At 37.6% G+C, this 21,654-nt stretch overlaps 1 protein-coding gene across 4 annotated transcripts in view; it reads right to left on the bottom strand.

Annotated features, from left to right (window-relative positions):
- The window catches only part of arhgap42b (Rho GTPase activating protein 42b), a 64,592-nt gene that overhangs the window by 14,137 nt on the left and 28,801 nt on the right, over positions 1-21,654 (bottom strand). For all 4 annotated transcript variants that reach the window (XM_086216456.1, XM_086216457.1, XM_086216458.1 and 1 more), the window contains exons 4-6: positions 9,654-9,725; positions 979-1,080; positions 655-765 (exon numbers count right to left, since the gene is read on the bottom strand). In XM_086216456.1, the coding sequence (XP_086072582.1) occupies positions 655-765; positions 979-1,080; positions 9,654-9,725 (285 nt within the window). The remainder of the gene's footprint in view (positions 1-654; positions 766-978; positions 1,081-9,653; positions 9,726-21,654) is intronic.

Here is a 21,654-nt window from a genome sequence, read left to right as displayed (position 1 = left end):
TTTGGTATATCAAATGTTCAAGGGTGAACCATCTTATCTGTGCCCAGATTCATCACAGGCAAGGTTGAGTCTTGTCATTTTTCCACTACCTGGGGCCTGGAGATTTACATTATTGGCCTGGTTTCTAAATGAGCTGCCAGTAGATATAAACAAATGGGAGTGAGGGCTTTTAAAACAGCCTCTTTGCTCCCAACTCACGTTCCCAGACGTTTAACACCTAGAGAACTTAATGTTTCCTGGGAGCTTCTCCACTAAAGATGTTAGAATTGACTCCACAAATCTGCTAGGTGGGGGCTTTTATGGAGGCTTTGATTTGCACTTGCACTTTGCACTATTTTTATGTTTGATGACGACCACTTTATCCAATTTTATGCAATGGCTTTCCCAAATGGATTGGCTATGTTACAGTAAACTTGTGATGAAGATGACAAATGTGTGAAATATATGATTGCAGATATGAATACCTGTGAGTGATCTATTATTGTGGCTGTTTTGACTTAGGGGAAGCCTTTAAAAGCATCGCTGTTTACGTACACTGTAATTACAAATTCTATTTTGACTATATGATACTTCAACTAGTCTTTAACCTTACATATAGACAAAAGTAAAGCAGTTACTGCAGCACAGACATATGTCAGCTATTACTTCTCTTACCGGCTCAACGAACTCAAATTTCTTCTTCTCTTGCACTTCTTGTATTTTGAAAACGTATTCGAGGGAAGCATCATAGAAGAGTTGTCTCTCCTTATCAATCTGCGTGTCAGCCTAAGAATGAGCAAACATACCAGGGTTAACAAAGAGAGGTCAGTCTGAGAGATCACTATGTGGACAGAGTAAATGCTTACATTGTCACTTGGAGACAGTGTGCTTAGAGTAGGTGGTAATTGAGTGACGAAGGGTGCAAACAATGGTTTTGTTTTTAGGAGACACAATACTGATCATATAATAGCGTTATTCAAAAAAACTGTTGGGTTTTACCTCCTGCAGATATGCTTCCTTCTTTTTGGATGACAAGTTGAGATGTCTCTCAAGCGTGGAGTAGTACTTCTCAGTTTCCTTATCAAATTTTTTCTTCCCCTCCTTAAAGGATCAAAAAGACACATAGAAGGCATTGTTAAAAAAAAATGTGTAATGTACTCCTGGTCTGGGGTGTATGATCAAATTGCCACTAGGTGGAAGTCTAACTACATTTTCCCCTGTCACTTGCCACATGTCATTTAAAATTCATGTCAATAGATTATTTCAGGTCATAAAGTGGCATATGACATTGTAATCATGAGGGAACAATGTCGACATGGTCAGTAAGGACAGTGCATTATCAATAGGGCTTCTGAGAAATTATTATTCTCACGGTGAGCATAGGTTCACTGTAAATCATCAATAGCATAATGGATTTGGCACTGTAACAGACAGCCCTGGCTAGATGCGGTTTGCATTTCCCTTCCTTTTTATGCTTCACCAGCAAATACAAGTCAAGCTCCACTGTTACCAGTCCCAAGACTCAGAGAGAGTCCCAGAAGGCTTTGAGAATGGAACAGGAAATGGGCTGTTCATGCCAGATACCCATCTATACAGCATATGAACTAGGAGACTGGACAATTCAACCAAAAAAGGATCCACTTCACAGGCCTTAATCAGATTTAGCTCAAGCAGAGAGAACCATCTGCAAATGTGACCTCTAAAACATGCTTTAACCATTTAATGCACATTTCATTATGCAAACATTCATAAAGCGCCTAGTGGAGAACAGAATAGATGGCATGCTAAAAGAGTGAGAAAATGGCCACTGAAACCAGATCTCTCTTGTTTGTTTTCATTCTCATGGCCCTGAAATTTAGCAAGTCCAATCTACTAGCTACTGATATGACCTAAAATAGTGTTCTGCCTTTGCAACCCCCACAGCAGTTAAACACACTGGAGAAATTTACCTCAAGACATTGTAACCCTCCTACATGACTATTACAAGTAGAGAGCATAAAAATCGATACACGATTTAATGTAGCAGCATCTTATTTCCATCTTTCTTGTCATGTCTGGACCAGAATTGATTTTTTCAGGAGGTGGTACAGAAGCAAGTGCATATATGTACACTAATCAGAAACAAAGACAAAACAAACAGGTGGATACCAAAATACACGTGATGAAATATGATATTGCACTGAGAGGAAATAAATTTCCCTTAAGGAATGATTTTTTTTTGTTAGACAAGGAAAAAAAGGAGCTGGCTGTCAGCCATTGTGAATGCTGTTGACGTGACATTATTTTGTGAGTACACATACAACTGAAGCCCTGGGGAAAATAACAACACACATACTCAATAAGACTGTGCAAACACACACACACACACACACACACACACACACACACACACACACACACACACACACATACACACGAGTGTACACACAAACTGGAGATCACATTAAATTAAGAGCTTTAGGTTTAGCTGAGCCCAGCGGTCACAGCAGGAATCTACTAGCACTGCTGACCAGTGTAAGCTTGCCAGAAAACTCCTCACAAAAACCCTCCTCCATATGTCAGGGCTAACGCTTTCACACTTACAAAAAGCGAGGGATGACCTGCCGTGAATCTGTGGGGCAGAGCCAGCCTGATTAAGTCACCCAAAGTGTCTGCTTTGTATAATCCAGGCAGGACATGTATAAACTTGTGGTAACCAAATGACACCCTTGCAGAAAACCAGGTGTTTTGTTGGTTTGTCTATGTGGTAAGCCTACTCTTCTCTCCCCTCTGGATATGTTTGTGCAATTAGCATGGAATAAAAGCGATTTAAATTGCAAACACTTAGAGAATGAAAAGGCAGTGAAAGCAAAAGGCTTTTGAAGCCCGATACGTGGTGGCAGAGGACATAGATGTGGGTATCCTAAAGCACACACGAGTTGGAGTTTCTGACAGAAACTAATGCAAACACCCTAGAGTAATCAGCTGGGTGGGACTGAATGAAACCAAAGCACTTCCAACCACTCTATGATGCAGAAAATACACATAAATCTACTGTACCACTTGGGAGATTTCCTCATCTGATTGCTTTGTTTCCCCTCATGAATAAATCAAATGCAAAAAGAAAATATAGTGATGCAGTGATTATGTAGTGGAACTTTAAACTAGTAAGTCTCATGTTGCTGTTAAGAGTTCTTTCAGGCCAGTTTTAATCTAAATTTGCTGATTGCTAATTTAATGTCACAGTAGGTTGGCAATATAATTATCTACACCATGCAATATGACCTGGAAACATAATTTCTACCAGAGAGCTGTACAAATCATGGCTGAATTCACAAATTCTCTTGCAATTTCCAAAAGATTTTAGAAACCTTGCTGCCTCTGTTGGTTTGACTGAATTTTGACAACAATTTCTCAGTTGTGTTTTATACCATCACCATAAAATAAATTATCACACGGCTGCACGGGGGTGCAGTGGTTAGCACTGTTGCCTCACAGAAAGAAGGTTCCGGGTTCGAGTCTCGGCTCAGGCACGGGATCTTTCTGTGTGGAGTTTGCATGTTCTCCTTGTACCTGTGTGGGTTCTCTCTGGTACTCCAGCTTCCTCCCACAGTCCAAAAACATCAAGAGGGGACGAGGCTGATTGATACTCTAAACTGACTGTGGGTGTGAATGGTTGTCTGTCTCTATGTGTTGGACCCGCGATGGACTGGTGACCTGTCCAGGGTGAACCCCGCCTCTCGCCCGCTGACGCTGGGATAGGTTCCAGCCCCCCCGCGACCCTTAATGTAGGAATAAGCAGAAGACACTGGATGGATGGATGGAAATTATCACACCTGAAAGGCGATTTTGGCCATGTCGGCCACCGTTATGTCACAGGAAGGAAGTGTAGTGAAAAACTACCAGCAACTCTTCTTCTGGTAATCGGGTGCTCTCAGTATATTTAAGAAAGGATACTACAGACAGGCAGCAGGGGGGATATTTGACTCTTGCCATACATTACCACGTTTGACACTGGCCTGAACAAGCCTCAGGGCCATAGATTCTGAACCTTGTATCACCATGGTAACAGATTTAAATGGAAAGAGAGATTGGATGTCTGGGTGTGTGTACAGAAGAGACAACCCCTGATATCACACTTTATACTTTTTCACTTCCATCCAAAAAACCACAAGATAAGACCAACATCATTGCCTCACATGGCGCAACATGTAACATATTTTGCTACATGTTGATTTTAAATGGATTGTTTGAACAGTGGCATGAAAAGGAGTTTCACTATATTCTATTAGCGCATTAAAGACAGCTTATGGAGCAGAGGTCCAGAATGTAGATTAAAAAAACAAATGGGGGGGTCCTCCATTGAAACTGTTTGGGAAAAAGATCGGACACTTTCAAGAAATACTAGACAGATGCTTGGAGAAACCATTCTGCTATCACCATCTATTATGGGCTAACTTCAACCAATCAAATCAAGAAACTCGTGTACAAGCTGAAAGCAGTTGGTAGGAGAGCACAATCATCAGTTTACAAAAATAACCTTCAATGGCAATCTTTACACCTTTTTAAAAGATGAAATACTCTCCAGTTCTAATATAACTGATGCTAGCATCAATGCTAACCTCTTCAGGAACACCCATTGTTGTTTTGAATGGACAGTCTCACTACTGTCACACCTACACCACACCACTATCTCCTCAAAAGACACCTACTGGCCCAAACCACTGTAAGTGTGGACACAAGCATATAACCTAAAGCCTGGAAAGATGGATGTGATCTCATGATCACATACCGTACTCCAGCTGCTTTGCAGTTTTAAAATAGGCCATTCATTGAGGGTGCGCCTTATAATCCGCCTTATAGTGCGGCAAATACGGTAATTAAACCCAGTTCAAATGCTTTTTATACCCACACTTTTCTGGTGTACATATACAGTGTTGTTTACGTTGTCTCGTACCTGGTGAAAAGAGGTATATCCTTCACATCCAACCTAAGACTAACTCTGAAGATCTGAGCAAAACTGCAAGAAAAGCACTGACATCTTCTTAAGATATGAGAAAGTGTATAACATCACAAAGTGGAAAAAATATGACAAGCACTAGCATAAACACAGGACTATACAGTATATGTATAGGCAAGGCTTCTATTGTCACAGTATGGTTATTACAATGTAAATATGAGATAACAAGTGTAAAAAGACAAGTGGATTCATTAGGGAGTTTGGAAACTGACACATCCGAATATTATGTTTGTTCTGAACTATATCATTCCATCAAACCACTCTAATTAATACAAAAAGGTATAGCATACATTAGAATCAAATCTAAGGTTTTAAAATGATAAAAAAGGTCAAGTTTGTTTTGTTTAATACAATTTGAGTGTTAACATGACAATGCAGATGTAATTGATAATATCTAAGTGGTCAATCCTGTTTCCAAACTCAGTGAAGTAGATATGCATACGGTGAGATTAGAAGTTATTTTCATTCTTTTAATTTATTCATTAATTCTTCATTCCATGAAATCATTGTTCAACTACCTTCAGTGGATCAAGGATGATGAGAATAAAACAGCATTTTAAAATGCATGCAAATATAAAAACACAATATCATGAATTTGCAATAAAAAAATCCATGGAAATCAAAAGTACTTAGTTTCAGATTTATTTTAAAACCAATAATCAGTTTTGAACATATTCAAATACAAACAGCTACAACAGTGAGGAGAATTTTTTAACCATAATATCTCTGGATGTCCCCCGCGACCCTTAACGGATAAGTGGTACAGAAAATGAGTGATGGATGGATGGATCTATGAATGAATCCTAAAACCTGGAAATAAATGAGCACGGTATAAGACGTTTCATGTGTCTTAAAAATGACAATATATTGGCATTTGGTCAAAGGACTCCACTGTATTGTTTGTATAAAATCTAATTTAATACATATTCAGCAGGAAGAGAGGGTGATATATTTCCATGTTTCCTTCAAATAGGTAAAGATTGACCTCTCAAGGTCTACTTTTCCTCATGAAATTCTAGTGATCAGGAAGAAAGTAATTACTTTCTGAAAGATTGTATTAATGGTGTTCCTGCTTACTGGGTAGGGCACAGTGGAAAGTGATGGGACAGACATGAAAATAATGGAAGGAAATGTATTTCATTTGCATCACATTATTTATTCATTTTATTGTCTTTCCACCAAAAAGTTTGTGTCTGAGTGTCAAGTGCATTGTTTGAGTTTGTTTTTATTCTCACTATTATGAGGTGGAAAATCTTTGTGTCTCTTACATTTTATTGCCTTATTGATCCACCCACAATGTTTTAGTGACAATCAACAATATCTTATCAAACTTTTGATATATCCAGGACATTTTAATAAGGCTGAGGCATACCAGACTCAACTATAACTAGGATTGCTATCTTTCAATCAAAACAATAAAAGAAGATGTGGATTCGTGATGTTGTATAGACTTACTGCATTCAAAACATCAAGGCATCTTATTCTGGACAGTTGAACTTGAACTTTTCTCACAAATTCTGTAAATAAACACTTGCAGTTGGCAAAATCTGGTTCATGCTCATTTTCACTTCTTTTTTTTCGTGAAATCCTTACACATACATATAATATAGTGAAAATGTACATTTAAACTTGCATTGCATGACTGAAATACTTCAGTGAGGCTGATAGCTGCTAAGCATATCCTCAAACCACCTCTGCAAAGCATCTTGGTCAGCTTATTCTGGGATTTAACAGCATGAATTCAAATGTCACTTCTTCCTCTGGAGACCATAACTTGCCAAGAATCATCTAATGTCTATGCAACCTTTGCAAGATGAGGACAACTCAAATCATCAGTGGTCATCTGACTGTCCTCTGAGTTTGTTTGCATTATTTCTTCAACATTCATAATGTTGAAAAGCCTAAAAAAGAATCTAATATTGTGAAATTTACAGACTGCAGGAAAACCAAGCCAAACACACACATTAGAAAAACCCTTCATTTATTTATTTTTGGGGGGGTGGGGGGGTGGGGGGGGCAAAAGATTCCCCTGGAGTCTGTTTAAATTTCAGGGTTTAAAAAAAATTTGGAAAACAAACATACACACAAATGCACTCAAGCCCAGCTTTAGGCAGTTTACGACCAATGGTTTGAGAGAAAATGAGAAAAATAACAGTAGGTTTATGTGAGAGCTCAGGCCTTAAGTTACAGTCCAGTCTGAAGGAGATCAGTTAGCTATTTAGTGGATGTCCAGTGAAAGTAAACAGGATATATCTTCTGAAAGCAGAGCAGATTTTCTATTTACGTTTCAGTTCAATTTTGTTATTTGTCTTGAAAGTTAAGACTTTCAGCTAACACCCCTGTATCTGAAACTGAAAAAAGATGTGTCATATTTCAGTTCTATATCTCATTTGGTCCAGAGAAGTCCAGTGAAAATTAATGACCGAGTCGTCACACAATGTGTATTTGTTTTAAAATATGCTAAGTTAGAAGGTATCATTCCAAAACACTAGCTTTAGCCTTGAGTGTGGTAGACTGTGCCTAATATGTCTTGTAGTGCTGCAGTCAATCTGTTGATGTGTTACGGCCGTGAAAGTGTTCCGCTTGTGCCTACAAAGCTGATACATTGGTACATAACCTCTGTGGGATTACTCAAAGTATTCCCAAATAAGGCAAGAGCTCCCCATTTGTCCTTCTGACGCTCTCAGACGTGAAGCACAGTAACTGGAAGGGTCAGACATCCTGCAGATCTCTCCAGATTCTCGGAACAGTGGAAAGTTGCAAAGCCACTCGTGATGTCTGGCTTTTATCTCTCTCTTGTTGAGCTAATGTTTAGCAGGGGATGGGCCGTGGGAGGAGAGAGCCATTAAGAGGAAGTGGATGGAATAAGAGGTAGTGGGAGTGACGTGGGTTGTGGCTTTTGAGAAACCATTTCATAAACATGGGGAGTTGGTGCAATAACACTGAAAACTGTGCTCACTAGAGTGAGGAAAGAGATGGCAGCTTAATGTGCTGGCTAATAATGAAGAAAGAGACACCTATCCTCAGTGAGAAGACAAATTGTTCTTTGTTGTTAGCTGGCTTGTGAGGCCTCATTATAGAAATAGAAATATAGAAAAAAAGGAACAGACTTCCTATATACGATGTAGCGATCCATTACATGAAGACAAATGGTGCGCATCAGATCGGGCTTACTTCCTGTAACCACTCAAATTCAGCTTGTTGATGTCTTCAGGGCAATACTCTTAATTTTGTAAAAGTTCTGACCATGTAAAATCCATTTACATCAATTTTATTTTTTTTATGGAACTAACAAACTTGTCTACCTCGTAATGGTAACAAAAACTCATAGTCTTCACAATAACCCATAACTAAGGCGTTTCTGACCAAATCTGTGCTGAATCTGGTTGACCCACTACGAGGAGTACATCAAAGTATAAAAAAAAAAAATCCAAAACCCGTATAAATTCCTCTCACAAATGGCACAATGAATGATCTGCTCCAAAAATGAATGGGTTGTTCTGCTGCCCATAACGTTCCCTCCTACCATGTTTGGTTAAAAATCAAGCTGGTAATTTTTGTGTTATCCTCCTGTCTGACAAACACACAAACAGACAAGCACCACCAACAATATGACCTCACTGTAAAAGCAAGTAAAAAAAACATCCAAAAAAAAAAAAAATTTAACAAGAAGGGTGACAGTCTGACGCAGGCACATTAATGCCTCACTGGGGTTAAGGGTATGTAAAGATGTGCAAATTATTCACATAGTCCAGTGAAGAAATAGAAGTGGACTCAGAAACTCAGTGGGAGGTCTGTGTGAAGCTTGAGTTCTATGAGCTTGTTCATATGTGATCTCACCCGGGGAACTGCCACAAACAGGCTGCAGTACTTTTATTTTATGCGTTTGCGTTGGCCAGGAATAAAAGCATGGCTTGTAGCAACAAACCCACACTGGTCTTTGCAGTCAGTGCTGGCTTCAACATATCCACTGTGGAACCAGGATGCCTTCGAGCAACACTCTGCAGAACCCTCACTGATATCAATCCTTTATGTCCACTAGGTTTGAGGGTAGGCATTGCATGTGAAAGGATTACAGTATTCTGATTACACAAGTGGTGAATAAAGTATAAACAAGAAATGAATACTGTAAATTTATAAGATTATAAATGCATTAAAGATTTCCTAGCTGCTCGATCATGTTGAAGTACAGTATGTCTCAACAAAGGCATGTGACCAAAGCCTTGAAATGCAGTCTATAAAAAAAAAAACAAATAAGATTTAAAAAAATCAAGGGATCTATTAGTTTTCAGCAAAAAAAAATGTAATCTGAATATCACTGTGAATAATTATTTTTGAAATGAACACCATAATTTGGTTTTTAATGTGTCTGTCAGAAACACCAAATTGATTTCAAACTGCTATCGCTAACTACACAAACCAGCCACGTTAGCTTTTAGATTTTGAAGTCACTCATTTTAATACCTTGTATAATGATACTTCTGAACAGACATCATTGTTTACGCTCACTATCAGTCTGATTATTAAGAAGGAGCCACTTCTCTCAGCGGTGTTAGATTTTGATTTAAATAATGTGGGGGAGATGGAGAGAGTGAGGAGGAGAGGAAAGGATGTCAGAAGACATGAGATATCCTCGGTGATTAAACTGCCACTTACATGTGAGGTAATTTCTTACCTTTGCAGCACCAATTTGCTCCTTCCGAAATTTTTCCAAGGGTGTAATCAAAACATCATCTGCATTCTGAATCTGAAATGAAAGAAAAGTACACAGACAGACAGATGTCAAACTGACTGATGTGATCTGAATGGCTGTCAGTTTCTGAATAATTAGACTTAAAATTAGCTCGAAAATTTCAATAAAAAAACAAAACAAAACATTTTATATAGCAGCCATCCAGTTGTATTGCAAATTACTGGCTTCACAATATCCAAATGTATGCCTCATAGGAGAATTAACCAGCTGAAGTCAAAGAAGATACTCTAAAGAGGTGACTAGCTCAATCATATTCATAAATACCATTTATGAACAGTGTATTACACTGAGGTTCCCGAAGTGGTAAAGAAATAAGAGATAAAGCACCCAACAAGGGTACTATTAGATAGGAGAAAATGGAACCTTTTCATGTGAGCTGTGAGCCGCTAGCATTGTCAATCCTCACTAAAATATGACACAGCAGAGGAGAGAGCTTTACAACTGCAGCCTGCAAAGCATTGAAATTTTTGAGGCATGTCTCCACATATTGGTGACCTCTCTGGCATCATGACCGCAGTAAAAGGCCTCACCTGGAGCTGCTACCTCCTCATTCCACACAGAAACCGATAAGGTGAGATATATTGTGCCTATTTCAGTCTACGAGCGTCTCGGAAAGGTGCCATTAAGGTGCCTCTGAATTTTCAGTGGATGGGCTTTCATCCGATGATGACATCAGACTGGTCGGGCCGAGCTACAGGAGGCAGCATCACAAATGACATGGTTCTTAGGTTGATTTAAGGTGTTATTTTGTGTGGGGAATGTATGTGATAAACTAAGGGCTGAGCACTATAATACATCTATGATACCGGCACTAATTTAGAGGTGTCAGTTCAGATGGACAATAAGCTCCCCCACTACCATACCCCTGAACACACACACACACACACACACACACACACACACACACACACACACACACACACACACACACACACAATTTTTATGTTTTGAAGCATTAATCACAGTACATTTTCGTTTTCTGAAAATATCCAAGTCCCCGCCATCATCCAGCCAAACAAGCAACATCAAAGGAATTCATTTCATGTGACACAGCAGTCACAATAACATTGGGACTGCAATGAACAATTATGCATAAGCACTGGACGCACTGTGTTGAATTTTTTTTTTTTTATAGCAAAACACTAATTTACAACAATTACCCCACCTGCCCACAGGAAACTTTTTAAAGTCAAAGGATAGAGGAAAAAGGAGAGGAACATCAATACAAGACAGGTGCGCCTAAACAGGTGTTATAGGTTATGAGAACAATGGTATTCTCTTTCAAAATAATATTACCTTTAACAAATTAGGTTTTATTCTTTACAATGCAGCTACAATTTATTGAGGTCCTTTGCAGACTGTGGTTTGCTGAGGTCTTGCACTAATTTGACAAAGCAAGGAAGTAGCATGGCCATGTTGGCATTTAGAAATATGCTTTAAATACTGTAGGCCTTTTGAAGCCACACAAATAAAGTGTCCAGAAGGGGAAATACTGTTCAGATACCCCTAAGAGGATGTGATTACTAGCAATAGTGTTGTAAACATCCAAGGTAGATTCACTACGAGCAAGGAGATCATAAAACAATGGCACATGCAGTTTAGTATCCTCAATCTCATCATCTGCGATCTCATCGAGGACAACACTACCCAAAATCCTACAGTGTAAAAGTGATGCTTTTTGTTGTTTTTTTTTTTTTTGCCTTTCCCTATGTCTGTTGCTGTTGCTCCAAATCAATTTTATGTTCTGGACTCATATGGTTGTAGGTTGGCTTAGATTCTAGGCTTCTAGGATGAGGTTCCACCCCAGGTCACATGTTCACACATTCACACTGATCTTTGTACTTAACTCTTCTCAGTGTGTCAATGTAAACTCTTTTTTTTTAACTTTTAAGAAGAACAATTTAATCACAAGTGACCTGTAAACGACAATTGTCTCACCAGAAGTGAATGCGCCTGTTCATGATGAGTTGGCAAAATAATCTGACTCACAAACACAACACATAACCACTTAAAAACTGAAATATGGTCCATCACCAGATGGTGTTCAAAATCATGGGTAAGAAGAAAGTACATCTGTAAGATAAACAGAGGTTATTCGGTTACAAGTGACACTCCATTAGGAACGTGGAGGACATTCGACGGTCATCAAATGTTGTTGTTATAATCCTCCAGCCGCTGCGTTATTCATCAACAGACAGAATAATCTGCCAGTTCCATTTCCTCTGGTTTATCTCTGATGCTTTCACTGTAATTGAGTTGAAGAGTTACCATGCTTTAAATGCAGATTTCTAAATAATTAGCGATTCCCTTTAACACTAGATAATTACATATAGCAAGAATTTAAGTACGAAAAAGACAGGTTTTGGTTGTTGCTTTTAATTTATTCTGAACATTGTTTGAACTTGCAACCCACCAATATACCATGAACATCATGTAAATACTTTGCTGAGACTAATCAATTGAGCTTTTATTTACACTCCAATGTGAAGGGAATAAATCGAGTTGTTTACAAATGTCTGTTTCAAGACAAATAGAGGTATATATCAGGCGGATTAGCGTCAATTTATAACACAGAAACAGAAATCTTAATCAGGGTGCAAATATGAAATGGTGAGGATTTCTTATCAATTTACAAGGATTAATCTCCCATAAGATGATTCTGATATTTATACCTGCAAGGGGCTAACTCCTTTAAAACTCAATGGATTACTTTTAATCTGGCATTGTGGCAAATGCCCTCAGCAACAGCCTCTCTCAAGAGGATTGAATCCATATGAGCGAGCACAGTGTGATGCTTGAAAGGATGCAACAGCACTAAGCAATTTCATTACCGCATAGGGGGAGGAATGTCAATGTGCTTCATTTCACTTGCTCCTGCTTTTATCAATCCAAATATCAAGCAGATCAACAGTGTTGCTCTGAGGTCATTTTCCAGAAACAGATCAGAATACCACTCAGGCTCGACCAAATTGAGTAATGCAAAGTGTGCCGCTTGAGCCTTTGACAGCTATCAAAAAATATCTTGAAAACGTAGCACTGATTCTTGGAAGGGGTACAAAACAATGTTCCATATTGAAAAAATAAAATTGTACTTAGACAAATGTATCTACATTCATGTGTCTAAAGCTACCAAGCGAGGCTTTATACCAGGGGTCCCCAGACTTTTTTCTGTGAGGGCCACATAACTTTTCCCTTCTCTGATGGGGGGCCTGGGTCAGTTTGTAACAGAAAAAGTGTGACGATCGCAGGGGTGCCTAAACGTAAAAATGTATTGTTTTGCAGAAAGCCACACAACCAAATAACCCTCTCTGGGTTCTTCACAGAAAAAGAGTCAGGAAATGTATAATGACACTACCAAATAACCCTCTCTGGGTTCGGGTCTAGGATTTTTTTTCTGGGGGTTGCCAGATAGGGGCACAGACTGCAGAGGGGTGGAATAGAATGTCACGTTCTATGCCTGTATGAAATAGTTACTAACTGACTGTGTGTTCACACCAAACGGCAATGCGAATTGTCGCGTCGCTTTATTCGCGAATGACACAAATATAAACATATTGATCTAGCGATCAAATTCGTGCGAATAAAGCGATGTGAAAATTTGCGTCGTGTTTGGTGTGAACACACCTTAATAGTTCATAATGAAAATAGTTCATAGCTAGCAATCAATTTTATTATCAAATCCAAACACACATATATGGAAAAAATCAAAACACGTCTCTGGTATTGTTCAGGGAGCCGGGCCAAATGTGGAGGCAGGCCGTAGTTTGAGACCACTGCTTTATACTCTCTCTTATAGCCACATATCTGTAAATAAAATAGAACTCACGACACAGCAAGAAACAATGACTGGCACTGAACTTTGTACTTCCTTATATCTCAGTTAAATTGAATGGGATTATTTTGTTAATTATTTCAAATTATGAATCCCTCATAACATCAACAACTGAAAGTAAAACATTTAAATTATGCAAGCAATTACTTTTTTCCCCCAAGAATATATGTTTTATGAAAATAATTTGGAAACAGAAGTAGCTGTCTCTTTTCATCAATATATCAAATCAGAGGAATATTACACCTGTTTTTTTTTTCTCCACAGTACCAATACCAAACATACTGTCCAACACATGTGCATGTACATTTATAAAAGCATGTATCAGGTCTTGCTTGGATTAATTAATCATCCATTAATCAAGAGTGCTTTACTGGCTCATAAAGTATGGCTGGACCATGTGTTTTGACATGTATGTTACGCACAATATTTTATGCTTTTCAGATCTATATAATGCTTTCTCACTGCATGCTGAGTTTGATTATGTACCATTCATCCCTGAGATTTTTTTTTTAAATGTATTTTGGTAGAGTGGTTGTAATCATTGTAGCATTAACTATGAATTGCTCTGTCTCACTGTCCACAGTATTAAAAAACATTTACATTTTTTTTCCTGCTTTGTTTTGACAATGTTCTCACAATGAAATGGCAACTTAATGTACCTAAAGCCTTCCCTCTTCAAATCAACTGAATCTCTGCATGAATGCACACATATAATCACACCAGTTCTGCCATTTTTGCTACGTGAGGAGGCCTAATAAATCTTACCCGGTCACCATGTTGTTTCATTCAAATGAAAAAATATATTTTGTTTGTTGTTAAGCAATTTCACTCCCGAATAAGCATGCCTCCAGGTTGAGAGGAAAGTTCTGGAAAAAGGCAACTAGGCTTTGACATGTAGGTGTTTTATTGGTGTGTGTTTACCAGTTAGAATCTACTAAGTAAAACGGTGTGACAGAAACAAGCCAAAAGAAGTTACGCCATCTTCATAACTGAAGAGATAATTATTGAGACATGTCTAACGATGAGTCATGAGAGGAACATCTTTGTGATTTATTATCAGTAAGGAGACTCATCAGACAGACTTTTGTCTGGTATTGATTTGTTTAATGTCTGCAGGTTTGTGCCAGCAGACTGAAGAGTCAAGAGGTAACAAAATAACAGCATTTTGCTGCGGCTGAGACAAATTGCACCTTGTATGATGTTAAACAAAACATTCATGTAGGAGCACTTTCAACTTTGATTTAATGGTAAAAGTTTCTTTAATGTAATTCTGTCTATCTGTTTAAAATTAATGAGTAATAATCTCACGAAGGTTGTCTCTCCACCTTAGACCATGAAAAGGTCTGAAGGTGATAAATATTAATATATTGATTCAACTCTGCATAATGAAAGTGTAACACATAGGTCCTCACTAAGCTGTGAATGATTGACTAATACCTTTGAGACCGAAATGCAGCTGATTTAAATTTACAATTGTGTCAGATTATTAAGCTTTAATTCTAACACTGACATGTCAAAAAGTGTATGTTAATAAGTGTGGCTTGTGGAGCTTTTGAGTGGGATAACACGGTTATGTTTTCATCCCATGTGCATTTTCACTTGTTTGTCTTGCATTGTATTAGAACTAATGATAGCCAGTAGCATTGAATAAAAATATCATTGATATTTGCACCAATAAACTCAAAAACTGCGGACGTACCCTTAGAGAAATAGCCTTCCTCATTTAAACAGGTGTAAGCAAAACCCTCACAACCTAATTAACGTCTTAAATGCATAATAAATGCTTTTGCCCTCCTCGTGATCCAGAATAAAATCTCCTGTCTCATACAGACGGCTAAGGAGTAAAATAGCAGTGCATTTCACTTCTGTCACTAGATTGTTTTCAGGGTAGTGTGTGTGTGTGTGTGTGTGTGTGCGTGCATGCGCGTGTATGTGCGTGCGTGCGTGCGTGTGTATGAGCGTGTGTGGCTGGGGGTAAAAATCTCATTACAGAGGTAAATCTTTATCACTGCATAGTATTTCCCCTTACTTTTATGATCTATGAAATAAAAACAGACTCAACACTGCGAGTTGATGTGACACATTCGCACATTTCATTAGAAAGTGAGCAGCAGCACAAGAAATGGAGACAGAAGCTGCGTTGTGAGTCTCAGGAGAATTATCTGTTGTTTGATTTAAGTATATTTTTCTTTTCTTTCTCTTTTTTTTACACAAAAAATACCTTAAATAAGAGTTATAATTGTGTTTGTTTGCCAACCGATTTTCTCTTAACAAGATGGGGACAGTAGTATAATCAAGTGTAAATAAACACTATTTATTATCATTGTTTAATTGGTTATAATGAGAACATTTGTTATGATTGTCCCAGTGTAAAATCCTGTCAGAACACTAGAGGAGACATCAGCTCTACTCCTGCACTTTCATTTGGAATAGTTTTGTGTAAGCAGTTGAATCACGTCCTGTCACTTTAATGAAAAGATTACAAACACATTCAGTCATTTTTAACCAGAAAGCACTCAGAGCAGCGCATACCTCTGCCAAGAAGGCTACAGCGATCCAGAATATAATACATCAAAATCAGTTCATAAATTTCCTTCCACACCACCAAAAACTGTTTTTTTCTGAATTATGCATCACAGAGGAATTTGATGGAAATTTGTCTTTGACAATTCCAGAAGTACATCCTGCCACTGGCCTAGAACAGTCTTAAGGGTCTACAATTCAGTCCTGATTGACACCAAATGTTAATCATTTGTTCCTTGTAATATTATATTATTAGACAGTATTTCCACCAAATTTAATCAAAATCCATCCATTAGTTTTTTATGTATTCTGCTAATGTAATAAACAGACACAGGCAATTACATTACCTCCTTGACAGAGGTAATAAACACTTATGTGTTCCACGAGTAAAACTTTTGAAACTCTGCTCATCAAAAAATCATCGAGCCTAAAACACATCACAGCAAATGTCATCTTGGAAATGACAGTTGAGTCATTTAAAAATAACATTTTTATTTATTTACTTAAGATAACTATGTCAAAACACAAAACTCTGCTGTCAGTCAAATGTTTGAGATGGCTCGACCTTGTGGAAGAGTCAATGCAGACTTACAACTGCAGTCTCAATGAAATGAAACTAACCATTTACATCAACCTACTATAAATGTTGCCATAAAAAAATCCTTTTTAATGACATAGATATTAAAGTGAAATATTCAATGTTCTATATGTATCGGGATATAAAAATTTCTAACATAGAGGGGGATTTCAGCACTTGGGGCTCTGCGGTATTCAGCTCTCTCAAATCACAAACAAGGAGTGGAAAGAACATACGTCTGGAGACACCTTGTCTAATATACTTTTGATTCCTTCATTGCTCTTCACACTTTCCAAGAAACAGCTGTCTCCAGACTGCTGGCATCAGAGGAGAATACAGTTTCCATCAGAGAAGTGTGTAACTGCTATAATGAAGTGACATAAAACAAGCACGAATCATCAAGGTATCAAGAGAAGAGAGAAGGAAAGAATCTCGTGGTGCATGAAGAAGGTTTAAAAAAGTGCTATTCATCTGATTCAATGTGTTCATTAGCTTTTATTCAGTTCAGGTCTTGCAAGTCAGAATTTCGAGAAAAATAACACTGTAGTTGTGGTTTCTGCACGCTACACACGATTGTTTGGTATTGAAAATTTGCAGCTTAAGCTCAAGTCTAATATTTTATCTTTCAATTTATATACATGCTTGAGGAAAGCATTCTTATTCACACAGTGATATCTTGGCTCCAATTGATGGGAGAAAGGGACAGCATTAAGGTTTGATATTGCCTCTTCTAAATACTTTTCAAACTTTCATTAAACAAGCCACCGAGGATGTTGCTGAGAACAAAGACTGCCTTTATTTCACCCTGGTGTTTCAGCGTCGATGGGACATTCCTCAGTTCACAGGCGAGCACATAAGATACCCACAGAGCTGAATTACTGTACTGTTAAATCCTGAGAAAACAGCAGCAGCAAACAGTTTAACTCAAACAAAGAGACATATCTTATACCATTTGTTCTCAGTTCTGTGTTAAACTAAATTATGTGTAATTTAATATTGGTTGTTGAAGACAATGTAGCCATACGAAATCTCTCATTGTGACATATAACAGCAACACAATGCAGCAAATAAACAGTGAATGGACCCTGAGGGGGTTCTGTTCATTTCAAAGAGCACAAGGAGAAGAGGAGGGTGGCAACAATCATATTGGACTAATTTTACAATCTTAAAGAGAGAATTTTACTTTTTGATTAATTAATAACAATTCAATTAAAAATTGTTTATTGATTCCATATATTCAAAAGTTTCATAGCATTTGTTTTGAATCGGCTTGAATATGTGAATATACTAGGGGTGAAATGACATCAATCTGTATTAATATATCTATTCACTGACCAATGATGCAACATAATCAATGCAAACTCTGAATATCAATACAATAATCAAACTATCTAACTATAGGAACATCATTATTTTGAAATTCCCATGGAATATCCCCTGTTCCTTTTCAGCAGCTTTGCAGTCAGCTTAATTTTAGTCTTTTTTCAAAAGCATAGATTGTTTTCCATTTTTGTTGCTCATTGTGAGTTGAAACTTAATTGATTGTATTAACTATGTCGTCTCCAAATGATTGAAGTCCCCCTTACTAAATCCAATCAAAATTGTATTGTGGCAGACATTGTGATACCAGGAAATACTGAAACATTGTTGAAATAACTCATATAATATGATAAGATGATATGATATTAAAATTTGTGATTTACACTGTCAAAATGTACAGTTCTCTTCTTCTCTGGGGAATATGATCATCTCTCCAAAAGACACAAAATCAGGACACAGCCTTTTGTGTCCTAAATGCCATCCATGCTCAGCAGCGCTGAACCTTTACAACCCATGCAGAACTTGAACCACTTTTCCTCTTTTTATGCAGCTGAAAGGTTTATCAGCAGGGGAATTATAGCAGAAATGTTGTTTTTTTTTAAAGGATAGAATGGGGGAAGTCTTCCCTTGGAGTAACACATGGTAGTTTTAAGTCAATCACAAAGTACAGATACTGAAAGATTTAAGGCTTGGCCTTCCACCAAGCCAGCAGACAATAAAAAGTGTCATGCTTGATAAGGCCTGCAGAAATTGGGCAACCAGTACAAGTCTATGGAACAGAGACACCTAAGATTACCTGCATACTGGTGAAGAGTCAACAGAAGACAATGAGCTTGACTTCACACAATTAGATCTCCTCTCCATCTGCTTTGAAATGTGTGGGTTTCAGAGACTCTTAATAGTCTGTTGCTCTATTTTTAGTTAAAATATTCAGTCCAGATGTGAAATGGGAGTAAGGGGGTGGGTAATTTGTGGTTTCATTTCAGGAAGTGTCTCCAAAAGGTTATCCTGGTGTGAATGTGACAAGTTTCCATTTATGTTTGCCTGCCTGGCTAGCACTGAGTGCCATTAAACATTAACAAATCTTGGGAAAAGAAAAAAAAAATCTGGCAGACTGTGGATTATCTATTGTGGAGAATACATTATACTGTATTTCTTGTCAGAAAATATGTTTGGTATTCCCTGACAAACACGTGTATAGCATCTCTGCATTATAGCTTGCATGTTGTTTGAAAAACTAACTCTGCTATTTACTGTCAGAAGAAAGGTTTCTTATGACATTTCAAAAAGAATATGTCTCTGTGCTCTTTGGCCTTTGACAATAAAAGACACGGGGTATAGACAGAGCCTTCTATCTGCTTTCATCTTGCCCACAATCGTTATTTCCTGAAAGCTAACATATACCATCAACTAGAAGATTACTGCTGTGACTTGCAGTGAGACCACCAAACACTGAAAAAACCTCTGAACTTTTTGAGAAAAGGTTGTGCAAGTTAAAGCAAAACTATGAATATATTTACAATGTTTGCCTCCAACATCGCCATGCTTGTTAGGTCAGAACCTTGATTATGAACTGCCTTCTAGTGAAATGTTTATAAAGACCCATGGATGTATCGGGGCAGTGGGCAGTGGCTGTTATCACCTGGTTTTGCATCTTTGTATTATAAACACAAATTTTGCCTTGTCATGTTCAATGTCATGAAATGTATTTCAGAAAAAAAATCGGACAGAAAATGTGGATTATGTATAGTACAGGACATATTTTCAAGTTTGAAAAGATATTTGGCTGTTTTTCATGGTCTTTCCGAAATCTGTGGTAAAAGTTTTGTTTTGTTTTTTCTGCCCATCCAAGGCAGATTCTGGGCAGAAAAAATAAAGAGAAGTAATAACTTCACAAACACAGAAATCACAAAGGTTCCAGTAGGAATGAATGGATTTGCAGCTGACAAACACATCCACAGTTCTGGGCTAAATGGGCTTTTTAAAATGTTGGGTTTTTTTTGCATTGTAAATATAGCATGAGCTTAAAAGTGCAAAGGACAACATTTCCACCTCCCAATCAGTAGGTGTCTCACTCACTCTTGATGCAGTGAGCTTCTCTGATGGTTGCCAGGTTGACACAAATAGCCACATGTGGTCCTATAAATTTTGATTCACGCTAATGAGATGGACAATTTATGTGCTATCTTGTTACATTTTGTGAAGCTGTCGCACACTAACAATAACAACATAAACCTGTCAGAGGCAAAAAAATTGATAACTTGTACAATTTCTATTGCTAGCTAACATTAGCTTACCTATTTAGCAAAAAAGTGACGACCTCGGCATGGCTTTTCAGCATCTTTCGGTCTATCGGCTTCAACCACCATAGAAATGCTCAACCAATATTGACCCTGGTCTGACAGTACTTGAGACAGACGCCAGAATGAACGCCATTTTTCTTGTTAATCTGACATCCGGCAATTTCTGAGTTCCTGTGTTGATAACGACTGACTTGCAGATAATATGTGATATCAACGAGTTTACATAATTGGCTCAGAGACAATTCACTGGAATGCACACATGCATTTTGTTTTCATTTCATTGACATAGAATTTAATATTCCCCCTTTCTAAAAGTTCTTTGGATAGTTTTTTAAATTATTTTCTTAAAATTATTGTCTATTGCCCATTTAAAGTTTGAAATAATGGAACATAATATGAGCCCTTTTTATGTGAAAATCTATATCGGCCCTAATCTACATGTTGTCAGAGATAAATCTGAAAAAATATGATAAAGATTTGTCCATTTTACAAACAATGTTCTCAATCTTAGGTAGAGCTCCTAGAATAAAGTCAATGCTGAGTCTACGGTGTGTTTATGTGACCATAATACATTCTAAAATTCTATTTCAGTACGTATGCTGGCTAAATTCATATGAAGGTGGCACTGTGAGTGTAATTCAGATTGACATGGAAATTTACTTGTGTAAACCATTGCCTCTGAAACAATTATTACAGTATACCCATTCCACTGAGTGTTCATTGGAAATCTCCAGTAGTATAAGTAGCTTGTTTTGTTAAAATTTTACACCCCCAAGAAAGGTAAGTCATTATCTGTTTATCTTATTTATAGGAGCAGCAAAGAACTGAAAAAAAACCTGTTTTTCAAGAACAACTTGCTAGGTGATGAAAAAACGACATGATGAGGATGAGGATGCTTTTCAAACAAGTTGAATGGAATTCATCTATTTCTTTCTTTCCTTGCAATAATATGCCTTCTTGTCTTGAAGTTGGCCTCCTATGGTGCAATTTCATCAAATTTTATCTGCTATCCAGTTCCAGCGTCTTGACTTGTCATTTTGATTTGTTTTTGTTTCTTTGCATCCTTTGAACTTAAATTCTTAAGAAAAAATAGTGCACACACCTGCCTGAATATGTATTTGTCTTCTTTTAGTTTCTATCTTTTCTGCATAAAATGCTGAAAATACATCAAACTGTAAATGGGTGGTCCCTTTTTGTGCTTTCCATAAATCTCTCACTTCATTATGCATATACTCCTATTTAACATGCATCCAAAAATGGCTGATACAGCTGTCACGTAAACTCAAAGCATCCAAATCTACCTTGATCATTCTCAACAGCCATCAAATGACAACCACTAAACAGAACGACAGAATCAGAGCCATATGC

The sequence above is a fragment of the Aulostomus chinensis genome, chromosome 10 (genome assembly GCF_037954235.1).
Source record: "Aulostomus chinensis isolate RoL2024-O1b breed Wild chromosome 10, RoL_Achi_v1.0, whole genome shotgun sequence".
Taxonomy (NCBI): domain Eukaryota; kingdom Metazoa; phylum Chordata; class Actinopteri; order Syngnathiformes; family Aulostomidae; genus Aulostomus; species Aulostomus chinensis.
This window is presented reverse-complemented; position numbering and strand designations above follow the sequence as displayed.